Genomic DNA, 14435 nt, shown 5'->3' with positions numbered 1-14435 from the left:
AGATACGTGAGTGGGATGGGAATAGAGGCATATGGCCCCGGAAGGATGGGAGGTTACAATTCAGATGGGCAGCATGATCGCTGCAGGCTTGGAGGGCCAAAGGGTCTGCTCCTGTGATGTAATCTTCTTTGTGCTTTGTTCTGTGTTCAATGGAGAAATGTCAAGCAACATTCTGGAATTCTAGATTCCTCTCCCTCCCTTGCACTTGACCTTGTGTCCTGTGTAGCAGGAAGAGATCCAGATGTGCCTGCACCATCTGGACTCGAGGCCCCTAAAGCAGCTCTCAGCCATCCCGAGGCTGACAGCTCCGAAGGCTCCTTGGAGGAAGCAGATGAAAGGACCTCTGAGGGTGACCCTTTTTGGCATCAGCTTCCAGCTCCCAACTCACCGTCCCAGATACTCTCACATTGGTGGGTCCAATTAGTGGTGAGGCTTCTGAATCACTCTCTAGTGAGCATGACACATCTGATAATGTGCGTTGGATGGAGGAGGGAATGTCCGAGGCCTCTGGCACACGGGGGACTGCCGGAGGCGAGGACTCAGCTGGCCCCAGGCTGCATGCTGGGCCTCTGAGATCACTTGTCCCTCAGCTGCTGGAAATGCAGCAATAGAGCCAGGAAATGCAGGAGGAGTTGACAGCCACACTGGACTGATTGCAAGGCTGTTGGGAGGAGTCCCAAAGCTTCCAGGTGGACCAGCTATTGCCTGGCTTTCAGGTGGACCGGCTGTTGCCTGTCTTGCATGGTTCCCAGGCCAACATTGCAAGGATGGCATCTGCGATGAAAAGCCTGGGGCAGGGAATCCTTACCATGAGTAGCAGGCTCCAAGCGATGGCTGAGTCACAGCAGGCCACAGCTGAGGGAATGAACAAGTTGATTCTGCGGCCCATGGTTGAGAGGCTCGAGAGGTTGCACGCGAGCCAGCTAGATAGTGCTGAGACACCCTTGAGAATGTGGCCCAGTCACAGAAAGCCATGGCTGAGGGGTTGCAGAGTGTGGCCCAGTCTCAGAGGGCACTTGCTGTGGCCATTGACAGGTGGCCCCGACTCAGGTGACCATCGCAGAGGGCTCAACCACCATGAGTAGGATGGAGGTGGTCCTCCAGGACTGACAGGGCCAGGTGATGCCAGAGCTTCTGGAGCTCACTGCAGAAGCACCGCCGTCCCATGGAGTGACCCAGGGGTCTACAGGAACTCCAAGGGAGGAGGAAGGGCTTGAGCCTATGCTGGGGCCTTCCAGCCAGGAGACTATGGCTGTGACTACCCCTTCTGACTCCCCCTTCCTGACACTGGGGCATCTCAGGGGCAGCGAGATGAAGAAGATGTCATGGATACATCCCAGACACCAGGAAGCCGCCAGGGCCCTCAAGGTCCAGGCCTCCAGAAGACACCAGCCAACCACATCACAGGCCATGGGGCGTGATATGCAGCTGGCTCCCTCCACCTCTGATGAACATTCTGGGGAGATACCGAGACGTAGTGGTAGGCCACATAAGGTTAGGAAGTTGTAGTTGCACTGAGATGGCACTTGTGAAGGGCTGCACTAGTTAGATAGATTTTTAAGCACCTTAATGTTTTCTGTTCACACGTTTTTATGTTAGAGCCTATTATTTAGACACTTTTATTGTAATCAATAAATGTTTTTTCACCACCCACCTGTGACTAATTTGTCTCAGATTTGTCTCGAACAGGAATCCTCTTCCCTTGACGGTCGCCGAGGAATCCTTCATGGGCGGGCCCCTCAATGCTATGTCACTGAGAAAATGAAACTATTGGTTTCCCAGAACCCACGAGCGATTCCCTCCCCTCCCCCATCCCACCCACCCCGGGGCCCTATTCACTGATCCCTTACACAGACGTGGGCCCAGGTGTCAGCATGCATGAGGTGCTCAGGTAGGAGTCAGACTAGTTTGCACCTGGGCATCATCACAATGGTGCTTAGCGTGTCATCATCACCCTCCTGCCTGGCAAAGGAACTTGCTAACACAGCGTACCCAGGCCCACCACTCTGGTGTGACAATGTTGCAGGAGGTAGTAGAACTTTGGGGGTGGAGGGGGAAATGGAACCCACATGCACAAATCCTAGTAAGTGAAGTGCCTGGTGATCAGGGCCTCACTCGCTGCCCTTGCATGCCTGATTCTTGCTGCCAGCCCTCTAGTGCCTAGGTGATGTTGCTCAGCGTGGTCCTCCTCCTCCTGCTGGGCTGCCTCCTCCCTAGCGACACCTGGCTGGTCGGCCTCTACACTCTCATCTTCCCCAAAAGGTGTCCTCGCTGCTGCGCCAGGTTGTGTAGGATACAGCACTCCACCACAATTTCTTCCTCCACCAAGAAGAAATCAGGGACCTGTATTGTAGGGTCCCGCCGGAGTGGTGTAGACTCCTAAACCGCATTTTCAGGAGCCCAATGTGCCTCTCCACTCTAGAGTGGGTGGCAATGTGGGCCTCATTATACCGGGTCTCCGCTTCAGTCACAGGCCTCTGCACAGGCGTCATCACCAGCCAAGTCCGAAGCGGGTACCCATGTCGCCCACGAGCCATCCCTGCAGCCTGGGCTCCTCCCCAAAGGCTTCCAGTATGTCTGAGCTCTTCAGAATAAAACTGTCATGGATTCTGCCGGGCTTTCTGGTGCAGATATGCATGATGTTCATCTTGTGGTCACAAACCAATTGCACATTCAGGGAGTGGAAGCCCTTTCTATTGACGAATCTTTGTGGATTCCTGACTGGGACCTTGAGGGTGACATGGATGTAGTCTATAGCCCCTGCATATTAGGCATCCCCACAATTGCCACAAATCCTGCAGCCTGGGCTTCCTGCTGGGTCTGGTCCAGGTGAAATTCAAAATACTGGCCAGCCCAGGCATACAGGGCATCCGTGACCTCCTTGACACAGGTGTGGGCAGCTGATGGAAATGCCACATACACCTCCGCTGGGGCTCTGGAAGGAGCCAGTGGCATAAAGGTTCAGAGGGGCCATCAATTTGACAGCCAGGTGCCATCCTGCTCCCCCCCCCCCCCCCCCCCCCGCCCCGCCCCGCCCCGAGGTGCCAGGTCCTGCAATAGGTGGCATAGGTCTTCCACTGTCTCCTTTCAGACCCGGAGCCGTCGGCAGCACATGGTGTCCGACATTTGTTCAAATGATACTCATGTGTGGAACTTCCTGAGCTCGGCTCCCTCCTTCTCCTGCGCCCCCCCATCTGGGCGAATGGTCGCTACTTCCTGCCTCCAGTGGCCGTCTCTCTCTACTCCTGCGAGTGGTAAGGCCTGGGCCTCCTCTGCTTATAATTCATCCTCCTGCTCTTCCTCCTCAGCTCCTGCAACAATCAAAAGGACAGCAAGATCAATCGGTTGCATCGCAAAAGCCATCTCATCAATTTGAAAGGGGGGGTTTGGAAAAGGAGAGAAACACATGGAGAGGTTAAGGAATGCTGCTTGCCCCTAGGCCAGCAACACACCAGCCCTCCATCTCCCACCCATAGGCCCCCCAGCAACACAGCCCCCCACCACCCCCCCCCCCCACCCCAGTCCTCCCCCCAGTAACGCACACCCGGAACTCAAGCAGTAGTGAGCACTGACACTGCTGCTTGAAAAGTTCTGAGGCTGCAGCAGTGTAATTTCAAAGGGCTTCGGGCACATCCTTCAGCTGGAAGAGTGCTGCATGCACGAGGACCCAGCAGCATCCCCAAGGCCCGAGGTCAGTGTTGAGACCTGGGTCCGTGCTGCAAATCGGACATCGGACACCGTGCTGAGCAACAGCCCCCCACCCCCCGCACACATTCGCAAAGCTCTCCCGACCCGAAACGCAAAATGGCCACCATGAAAGGACGACCCCCCCCCTCCCATGAGCGGCATGGAGCTGTCCAATGGTAGGCACTTACCTCCTCACTACCACTCACTGACGGAGCGCCTGAATTGGACTTTTATCAAGCATATTCGTTAAGTGGATTGAAACACATGCAGATTTTATTTAAATTGACGTCACTCCTGTTTTGAGCGGGTTCCTGATTGCAGCCATTACCGGGCCCTGATAAACTGTGAACCGGCACGAAAGTGGGCAGAGACTGTGCTTCTCGCCTCATGTCCGACTTTACCAAATTTTCACTCCCGAAAATGGGCGGAACGTGATGGTAAAATCCTTGCCATAGTCTTGAGTCCCTATTGTGATTATACTATGCCTTTAAGAAATGTATTTATATCATGTTTCTTGTGAGAGATATGTTTAAAGTTCATCTCTGTTTTACTCAGTGCCAATTTGTCTGCAGAACAGGTAACTCACATGCTGAGAATGCTGGCTAATGATTGCTTTTAGCCAGGGCTGTGTTTGTTTCAATCTGAGTTGATGTGTTTTTGTTTATTTGGGTTTTCCCGTGGGGTTTCAGAGTAGGGTTCTGATTCGGTTGATTGACAGAGTCATGTTCTGGGCTAGGAGCTAAGCTTACAGGGAAAAGTAGGCAGTTACTGTTAGGCTCTGAAAGAAGCAAGAGGTGTCTGTGTCTCCCTCTTTCTCTCGGTTGCTGTTTGGAACCTGCTAGGAAAAATAGGTCTCTCTCTCTGTCTCTTTCTCTCTCCAGAGGTGTTCTGGAGGCTCGAGAACTGGCAGCCCAAATACAGCACTGTATGTTGCTAACTAATTTTGAAGAAGAGTTTAAGTCTGTAAGAGGAATATTCTTGAATTGGAACTGGCACCCATACCCACTCATCCACCAGCATGTGCTTGCTATTCTATGTTGATTTCCAGTTAAGAAGGTCTCAATTTTGATTTGATTTATTATTGTCACATGCATTAGTATACAGTGAAAAGTATTGTTTCTTGCGCGCTATACAGACAAAGCATACCATACATAAAGAAGGAAAGGCGAGACTGCAGAAAGTAGTGTTACAGTCATAGCTAGGGTGTAGAGAAAGATCAACTTAAGAGAGGTCGGTTCATTCAAAAGTCTGATGGCAGCAGGGAAGAAGCTGTTCTTGAGTCGGTTGGTACATGACCTCAGACTTCTGTGTCTTTTTCCCTGATGGAAGAAGGTGGCAGAGGGAATGTCCAGGGTGCTTGATTAATTTCAAAATTCTCATCCTTTTTTTCCAAATTCCTTCATGGACTCAGCCCATCTTATCTCAGTAATCTTATCCACCCCTACAGAGCTTGTGCTTCTTTAATATTCATCAATTTTCAGGACTTCACCTGCTGAAAGCTTGTGATTTCAAATAAACCTATTGGACTATAAACTGGTGTCATCTTGTCCACCCCAGTCTAACACCGGCATCTCCACATCATAATTTTCATCTGTTGCATATCCTCAGTTTTAATTGTTCCATCATTGGCAGCCTGCGCCTTCAGTTACTGAAGCCTAAAGTTTTGAAATTCCCTCCCTAAGCCTCTCTTGCTCTATCTTTCTTAAATGTTTTAATATTCTTCTTAAAATCAACCTCTTTGACCAATGTTTTGGTCATCTATCTTAATATCTCCTTAACATGATTGGTATCAAATGTTGTTTAATAATGCTCCAGTGAAGCTATGAGGAGAGATTGGGTAGACTGGGGTTGTTCTCCTTGGAAAGACGGAGAATGACGGGAGATCTAATAGAGGTATACAAGATTATGAAGGGTATAGATAGGGTGAACAGTGGGAAGCTTTTTCCCAGGTCGGAGGTGACGATCACGAGGGGTCACGGGCTCAAGCTGAGAGGGGCGAAGTATAACTCAGACATCAGAGGGACGTTTTTTACACAGAGCAGTGGCGGGGGCCTGGAATGCGCTGCCAAGTAGGGTGGTGGAGGCAGGCACGCTGACATCGTTTAAGACTTACCTGGATAGTCACATGAGCAGCCTGGGAATGGAGGGATACAAACGATTGGTCTAGTTGGACCAAGGAGCGGCGCAGGCTTGGAGGGCCGAAGGGCCTGTTTCCTGTGCTGTACTGTTCTTTGTTCTTTGTTCTTTGAAGCCTTCGGGTGGAGGCAGGGAGGATTTTTGATGCACAATACTTGAGCATTAAAATTGAATTTGTGATATTTATTTTTATGGGGACCATTTGATGAAGGTAATCAAATGGGGGGAGTTAATAGGAATGTGGTGGTAGTCAGAGACAGTATAGTCAAGGGGATAGACACAGTTGCCTGCAGCCAAGAGTAGGAGCACAATAGGATGGCCAGGGTTTGAGGCATCTGCAGTGAGCTGAAAAGAAATTTGGAGTGGGAGGGGGAGGATCCAGTGGATGTGGTCTACATAGGTACCAATGACATTGATAGAACTAGGAAAGAAGTTCTAGTGAAGAAGTAGGAGCAGTTCGGGCTAAATTAAAAAGCAGACCCTCAAAGTAAAATCTCTGATTACTACCTGAACCACAAGCAAATTGGCATAAGATATATCGGATTAGAAAGTTAAATGCGTGGCTTAAAGATTGGTGTGAGTTGAATGAGTTTTGATCCATGGACCTCTGGCTCCAGTACTGGGGAAAGTAGGAGCTGTACCATTGGGATGGTCTTCCTGGAAAGAATGTTCTGGAAAGCCATGTAACTCTGGTTGCAGAGAGGGCTTTAATCTAAATAGTGAGGGCGAGGAATCAAGTTTGGGAAAATGTGATAAATATAAAAGACAAAGAAAGCATGAGAGCAAGAAGGGAAATGATGGTCTGGGCATGGGCTGGAAGGAACAGAATGCACAAACCTAAGAGCGTACCAGCAGATAGAGTTAGAGGTTACAAAAATAGTAATAAGTATTAAATGTTCTGAATGCATAGAGCATTTGTAACAAAACCAATGAGTAGACAATACAAATAAAAATAAATATATCTGATCTAATAACTTTTACCGAGATATGGCTTCAGGATGATAAAGATTGGGACCTGAATGTTCAAGGTACATAACATTTAGGAATGATAGGAAGCTAATCTAACTCTGATTTGTTTTGGTGGCTCAAATGCAGATCAAATGCAAATGCAGGGGAGGGGATCAAAATATTAGGTCTACAAGTGTAGAGGCTGGGGACGAGCTTGGGGCTGGGACAGGGCTGGCAAAGAAGAAGAGCACTCTGGGGGAGGATGACCTCACTGGAGGTCTGGAGTGCTTATACTTCAATGCAAGGAGCGTAGCAGGTAAGACAGATGAACGTAGGGCCTTAATGCTCACGAGGAATTTGGATGTGGTTGCGGTGACAGAGACTTGGTTGAAAGAGGGACAGGACTGGCAGCTGAATATTCCGGGGTACAAGTGTTTTAGGCGAGACAGAGGAGGGGCCAAAAGAGGTGGGGGAGTAGCAGTATTAGTTGGAGAGCATATTACAGCGGTGCAGAGGGAGGACAATTCAGAGGAGTCGTGTAACGAGTCACTCTGGGTGGAGCTTAGAAACAGGAAGGGCGCAGTCACTATGTTGGGGGTGTACTACAGGCCCCCCAACAGCCCAAGGGAAGTGGAAGAACGGATATGTCAGGAGATACTGGATAGGTGCAGGAAAAATAGGGTTGTTGTAGTGGGAGACTTCAATTTCCCTGGTATAGACTGGAAATCGCTGAGAGCAGGGACTCTGAATGGGGAGGAATTTGTAAAATGCGTACAGGAGGGTTCTTTGGAACAATATGTAGATAGCCCGACTAGAGAGGGGGCTATACTGGACCTCGTACTGGGGAATGAGCCCGGTCAGGTCTTCAAAGTTTCGGTAGGGGAACATGTGGCAAATAGTGACCACAATTCTGTTAGCTTTAGGATAGTGATGGAAAAGGATGAGTGGTGTCCCAAGGGTAAGGTGTTGGATTGGGGGAAGGCTAACTTTAGTGGGATTAGGCAGAAATTGGCAGCTCTTGATTGGGAGAGGCTGTTTGAGGGTAAATCCACATCTGGCATGTGGGAGTCTTTTAAGGAACAGTTGTTAGGGCTACAGGACAGGCATGTGCCTGTTAAAAAGAAGGGTAGGATTCGAGAACCGTGGATAACCAGGGAAATTGAGGGACTGGTCAAAAAGAAAAGAGAGGCGTATGGTAGGTCCAGGCAGCTAAAAACGGAGGGAGCTCTGGAGGAGTACAAAGAAAGTAGGAAAGAACTCAAACGGGGAATTAGAAGAGCAAAAAGGGGTCACGAAATGTTCTTGGCAGACAGGATTAAGTAGAATCCCAAGGCATTTTATTCATACGTTAGGAACAAAAGGGTTGTCAGGGAAAAAAATCGGACCTCTCAGGGACAAAAGTGGGGAATTATGCTTGGAGCCCAAAGAAGTAGGGGAGATCCTAAATGAATACTTTGCGTCGGTATTCACAAAGGAGAGGGATGTGTTGACTGGGAGTGTCTCGGAGGGGAGTGTTGACCCGTTAGAGAAAATCTCCATTACAAGGGAGGAAGTGTTAGGTTTTTTAGGGAATATAAAGACTGACAAATCCCCAGGGCCTGATGGAATCTATCCAAGGCTGCTCAGGGAGACGAGAGATGAAATCGCTGGGCCTCTGACGCAAATCTTTGTCTCGTCACTGGACGCAGGTGAGGTCCCAGAGGATTGGAGGATAGCTAATGTGGTCCCGTTATTTAAGAAGGGTAGGAAGGATAACCCGGGTAATTATAGGCCGGTGAGCTTGACGTCCGTGGTGGGGAAGTTGTTGGAGAAGATTCTTAGAGATAGGATGTATGCGCATTTAGAAAGGAATAAACTCATTAACGATAGTCAGCATGGTTTTGTGAGAGGGAGGTCATGCCTCACTAACCTGGTGGAGTTTTTTGAAGAAGTGACCAGAATGGTTGACAAGGGAAGGGCCGTGGATGTCGTCTATATGGACTTTAGTAAAGCGTTTGACAAAGTCCCTCATGGTAGGCTGGTGAAAAAGGTTGGATCTCATGGGATAAAGGGGGAGGTGGCTAGATGGGTGGAGAACTGGCTTGGTCACAGAAGACAGAGGGTGGTAGTGGAAGGGTCTTTTTCCGGCTGGAGGCCTGTGACTAGTGGTGTTCCGCAGGGCTCTGTATTGGAACCTCTGCTGTTTGTGATTTATATAAATGATCTGGAAGAAGGTGTAACTGAGGTGATCAGTAAGTTTGCGGACGACACAAAATTGGCAGGACTTGCAGATAGTGAGGAGCATTGTCAGAGGCTACAGAAGGATATAGATAGGCTGGAAATTTGGGCAAAGAAATGGCAGATGGAGTTCAATCCTGATAAATGCGAAGTGATGCATTTTGGTAGAAATAATGTAGGGAGGAGCTATATGATAAATGGCAGAACCATAAAGGGTGTAGATACGCAGAGGGACCTGGGTGTGCAAGTCCACAGATCCTTGAAAGTGACGTCACAGGCGGAGAAGGTGGTGAAGAAGGCATATGGCATGCTTGCCTTTATAGGACGGGGCATAGAGTATAAAAGTTGGGGTCTGATGTTGCAGATGTATAGAACGTTGGTTCGGCCGCATTTGGAATACTGCGTCCAGTTCTGGTCGCCACACTACCAGAAGGACGTGGAGGCTTTGGAGAGAGTACAGAGGAGGTTTACCAGGATGTTACCTGGTATGGAGGGGCTTAGTTATGAGGAGAGATTGGGTAAACTGGGGTTGTTCTCCCTGGAAAGACGGAGGATGAGGGGAGACTTAATAGAGGTGTATAAAATTATGAAAGGCATAGATAAGGTGAACGGTGGGAAGCTTTTCCCCAGGTCGGTGGTGACGTTCACGAGGGGTCATAGGTTCAAGGTGAAGGGGGGGAGGTTTAACACAGATATCAGGCGGACATATTTTACACAGAGGGTGATGGGGGCCTGGAATGCGCTGCCAGGCAAGGTGGTGGAGGCGGACACACTGGGAACGTTTAAGACTTATCTGGACAGCCATATGAACAGAGTGGGAATGGAGGGATACAAAAGAATGGTCTAGTTTGGACCAGGGAGCGGCGCGGGCTTGGAGGGCCGAAGGGCCTGTTCCTGTGCTGTATTGTTCTTTGTTCTTTGTTCTATTATGTGGACTACCACAGAATTAAGGCAGCTAAGATACCAAGGATTGAGTTGCATGATTAGCTAAGTATGGTCACAATCTTGCTGGACATTGTGGCAAATCTCTCAGTTGGCAGACAGCACCCATAAAGTGACGTGTACAGTCAGTGGCACTGTGCACCATAGGGAAGTCTGCTATCCTGGTGAAGCTGAGTGTTTGCTTCATTTGTCTTTCTCTCTCTGTCAAGAGGCAGTGAAATGTGTTCATCTCTCAGTATACTGACTATTAATGACCTCCCTGATATTCATCAGCTGAGGGAGAGTGATAAGTGATAATCAGAGGAGGTTTCCTTGTTCATGTTTGATCTGATTCCATTGGGCGTCAATATTGCAAACTCCTAAGGCCACTCTTTCCTTGACTTTTTTAACTGTGTAGTCACCTCTGGATAAGCCCTGGAATGTTCATAGAGAAGACTTGGATTTTGGCTGTAAGGTATGATTCTGTATGTAATACACTGTCAGGCTGTTATTGAGACTCTGGGGTAGTTCTCTCAATTTGGCACGAGTCTCCGAATGTCTTGCAGGGGAACTTCGCAGGATTGATTGGGCTATATTTGTCTTTGTTGCATCTGGTTAATAGGTTGATGTCAAGTGGTCCATCTGGTTTTACTTTTAATTGACCTTTTCGTAGTGGTTTTGGTACAGTTGTGTATCTTCCTAGGCCATTCCACAGGGCAGTAAAGAGTCAACCGTACTGCTATAGTTCTGTATTTAAATATAGGCTAGATAGAGTAAGAATCGCAGATTCCATTTCCTAAAGAACATGAGTGAACCAGATGAACCAGGCCTGTATTTTCATCACTACTGGACACTGTTCGCTTTTCAGTCATCAAACCAAAGCATTGGCCTAGATCTTCAGAGTTATGGAGACCCCACTGTTTATCCAAAAATGCAGAGCTCTCAGATCGAGAAGTCCTGCCCCATTTCAGACAGATCCTATTTTTGCCAGTTTGGGAAAGGGGCAGGACATGGCTGTCACATGAGGAAGCACAAACCCAGCAGAGCCATTTGAACTCAGTGCTAAGTTCAAACAGACTCCATTTTTGCTTTAGTGCGATAACTACAATATGTGACTTATAATTTTAAAGTAGACTTCAATACTCATTAAAGGTAGATGAGATTTGTTGAACTGTCAAGCGGTCAAGTTATTTAAGTATTATGCCCTTTTAATTTAATAAAAGATCTAGCTTGTCTCTGCCTGAGTTGAAAAAGAATTGACACCTGCAGTTTCAATAGCTGTAAATTTGCATAACTCAGAGCTATTATGTTAGCATTATTATTGTTTCCACAACCTGTTATTATCACAGCAGGGGATGAAGGGTCATTGGGTTGGGGCTTTAAATTCCCTGTTTGATTCACAATCCACTAGGTTATTAAGCGATTGTCTTTGATATTGGGGGAGTGAATGCAAATGATTGTTTTCATAAGGGAATAAATACTGAAATGTATTTCATGGGCTTTTATGAATTGAAGTGTTTTTTATGTAGCAAAGTGTGTTAAAACCCAGGCCAGAAACTCCAAGTTATTTTGCGAAGTTAGCCTAATTCCTAAGTTTTACATTTAATTTTGGCATTGGTGAGCACAAGGTGTTTCACTCCAGGTATGATTCACTTGACCCAAAAGGAAGCCTTTAACAAACTAAGTTTATTTAAGAACACAATTAAAACAAAAAGAATTAGCACAACTTTTACCATTTACAAGACTTAAACCTGACACAGTGTAACTCTAACAGCTAGCTATCTCTCATTCCAATGTAAAGTAATATCCCACTGCCATAACCCCTTCTCCAGCAGTAGTTCACACAAAAACAAGCGTGCTCACGTGATGCCGGATTTCCAGTTTTGTAACATCTATGGACAGAAATCCAATCCAGCTGTTTGCGAAGAAGGAAATACCCTTCAAACAACCTCAGATGTAAACCCAGTCTCTGGCAGCTTCCAACACAGCAACACTTAATCAGCAAACACTCCAACTCCAGAGAGAGAAAAAAACACTGTTGGTTCTCTCAGTTTCAAGCTGCTTCCGAAAAGAAAACTAAAAACTGAAATGCATTAGATCATAGATAGATCATAGATACCCTACAGTGCAGAAAGAGGCCATTTGGCCCATCGGGTCTGCACCGACCACAATCCCACCCAGGCCCTATCCCCATATCCCTACATATATGGGTGGCACGGTAGCACAGTGGTTAGCACTGCTGCTTCACAGCTCCAGGGACCTGGGTTCAATTCCCGGCTTGGGTCACTGTCTGTGTGGAGTTTGCACATTCTCCTTGTGACTGCATGGGTTTCCTCCGGGTGCTCCAGTTTCCTCCCACAGTCCAAAGATGTGCGGGTTAGGTTGATTGGCCATGCTAAAAATTGTCCTTAGTGTCCTGAGATGTGTAGGTTAGAGGGATTAGCGGGTAAATATGTAAGGATATGGGGGTAGGGCCTGGGTGGGATTGTGGTCGGTGCAGACTCGATGGGCCGAATGGCCTCTTTCTGTACTGTAGAGTTTCTATGATCTCTTCTATGATATTTACACAAATATGAAAAATAGCTGTTGTCCCCAAGCATATCATCTGGCCTGTCAATTATCCCAAATCAAGCTCTACTCTGCAATTCCAAGGAATACATTAAAACCACAGAACACTGCATTAGTTCAGATTAAAATCAACATGGTATCAATGATACAGCTTCCGTAACAATAAGGGACATCAGCTCCAGACAACACAGTGCTGACAAAACATCCTGTAGAGAAATGTGATTTAAAATATATTTCTTAAAGGTACAGTACTGACTTATTTCCTTTCAGTTTGACTCCTGACGTCTGTCCATGGTGTATATTGGCTGAGTTGGAATGGAGAGTATAAGAGAAAAGGGTGGTGGTGGTGGGGTATGCGTTGGCATGAGATGCCATGTGGATGAGTAGGGATCATTGTTACAGTCTTCTATTTGATGTAAAAATTCCATTCACACAATAAGGATTGGTGAAATTATAATATAGGTTAATTATTTGAAGATAGAACTACATACAAATAATATTAACTAGGAAGCTAAGAATACATGTCTGAGACCTACCAACTGCTTTTGTAGACTGAGATTACTCCTCAACTGGGATTATTCCATAACATCCTGTTTAAGTAATTTAGAGATACTTGTACATCATACCAACAGTTATGAGTTGACACTGTTGACCTATGGGCTATAAAGGGGCATGGGTTGGCATGGAGGGCATGAGGGGCCATTGTTGGTTGAGACATAGGTTGATTATGAGTTGGCTTGTATGATACATGGGGAGTGGCTGGGGGATGAATGTGGGTGTGAGGGATGAGGGCTAGAGCACTTAATATTGAGCTACACCTGGGACAAAGTCTGAGAATTGAGGCTGGTCTTTTAACCAGTCTGCCTTGACTTTCGGCAGTCACCATGTCCAACTCCAATCTATTTCTGAGGGCTGAGGTCCCATCACCAACATGAACTACACCTCCTGGAACAAAAATCTCAGAATTTAGGGTACTTTTCTGGTGTGGCGAGCCAGAAAAGTTTCTAACTTTGCACACCCACCTTGGAGAGTGAAAATCCAGGCCTTTAATTCTGTTTCTTTTCCCGGATACTGCCTGACGTACTCAATATTTCCAGCATTTTCTATTGATATTATGCATTTGAGTAAGATGGTGTGCTGTGACAAAGATTCTATGTGTGATCTCTGGGTGTTACTGTAATTGATCTAGATTTTTATTGTAAACGGTATAATCTGAATCATGGGAATACAAAGTCCGCTTTATGGAGTGGTCAGGGCTGAACCTGAGTAGAGTAACAAATGCAAAATTCTAAAACATGAGCAATAGTTTAGCGAAGGATTCACAATAAATACCGAATTAATAATTTAAATTAAGTTGGTTGGCATGGGCAAATTAGGAAAAAAAAATTTCTTTTCAAGATAACTAAAGGGAACGTTGGTTAAAATGCTGCATACTGATGCTGTATGAGTGAACAGTAGATTTGCTGTTCGTCTTTATTTTCTATTTTTAATAATTCCTTAAACATGCTCTTTCAATTGTTTTTCATTAATTTGCATTCTAGGTCTACCGAATGCCATATTACGACAACTGTGTACGAGATGCATGTGGTTGTGAACTAGTTGGGGATTGCGAGTGTCTCTGTGATGCTGTTGCAGTCTATGCTAAAGCATGCATAGATGCTGGTGTCTGCATTGACTGGAGAACTCCTGAATTTTGTCGTAAGTAAATTTTGTTCCTCAAGCTCTCAGAGACATTATTAGCAGAAATTAGAATAACCATGGCCCAGATCTTCTGAGACATTAGCTACTATTGAGGATTGCATTGTCTTCTGGGAAGTCCATTTAGACTGGAACCAGGTACTTCAAATACTTCAAAAATGGCTCCATTGGAAGCCTCACTGACTTTCCCTCATGCCACTCTCCTGGAAGCTGTAAATATGCAAACTTGGGTTGTTTGCTCTACACTTACTGTTTTTTTT

At 46.7% G+C, this 14435-nt stretch overlaps 1 protein-coding gene across 1 annotated transcript in view; it reads left to right on the top strand.

The window, feature by feature from the left end:
- Positions 1 to 14183, top strand: part of LOC144499245 (mucin-6-like) — a 185375-nt gene extending 171192 nt beyond the window's left edge. Inside the window, exon 21 of the mRNA XM_078221362.1 lies at positions 14019 to 14183. Coding sequence (XP_078077488.1) covers positions 14019 to 14183 — 165 coding nt within the window. The remainder of the gene's footprint in view (positions 1 to 14018) is intronic.
- The last annotated feature ends 252 nt before the right edge of the window (positions 14184 to 14435 follow it).

Source organism: Mustelus asterias, chromosome 9, assembly GCF_964213995.1.
Source record: "Mustelus asterias chromosome 9, sMusAst1.hap1.1, whole genome shotgun sequence".
Classification (NCBI taxonomy): Eukaryota; Metazoa; Chordata; class Chondrichthyes; order Carcharhiniformes; family Triakidae; genus Mustelus; species Mustelus asterias.
This window is presented reverse-complemented; position numbering and strand designations above follow the sequence as displayed.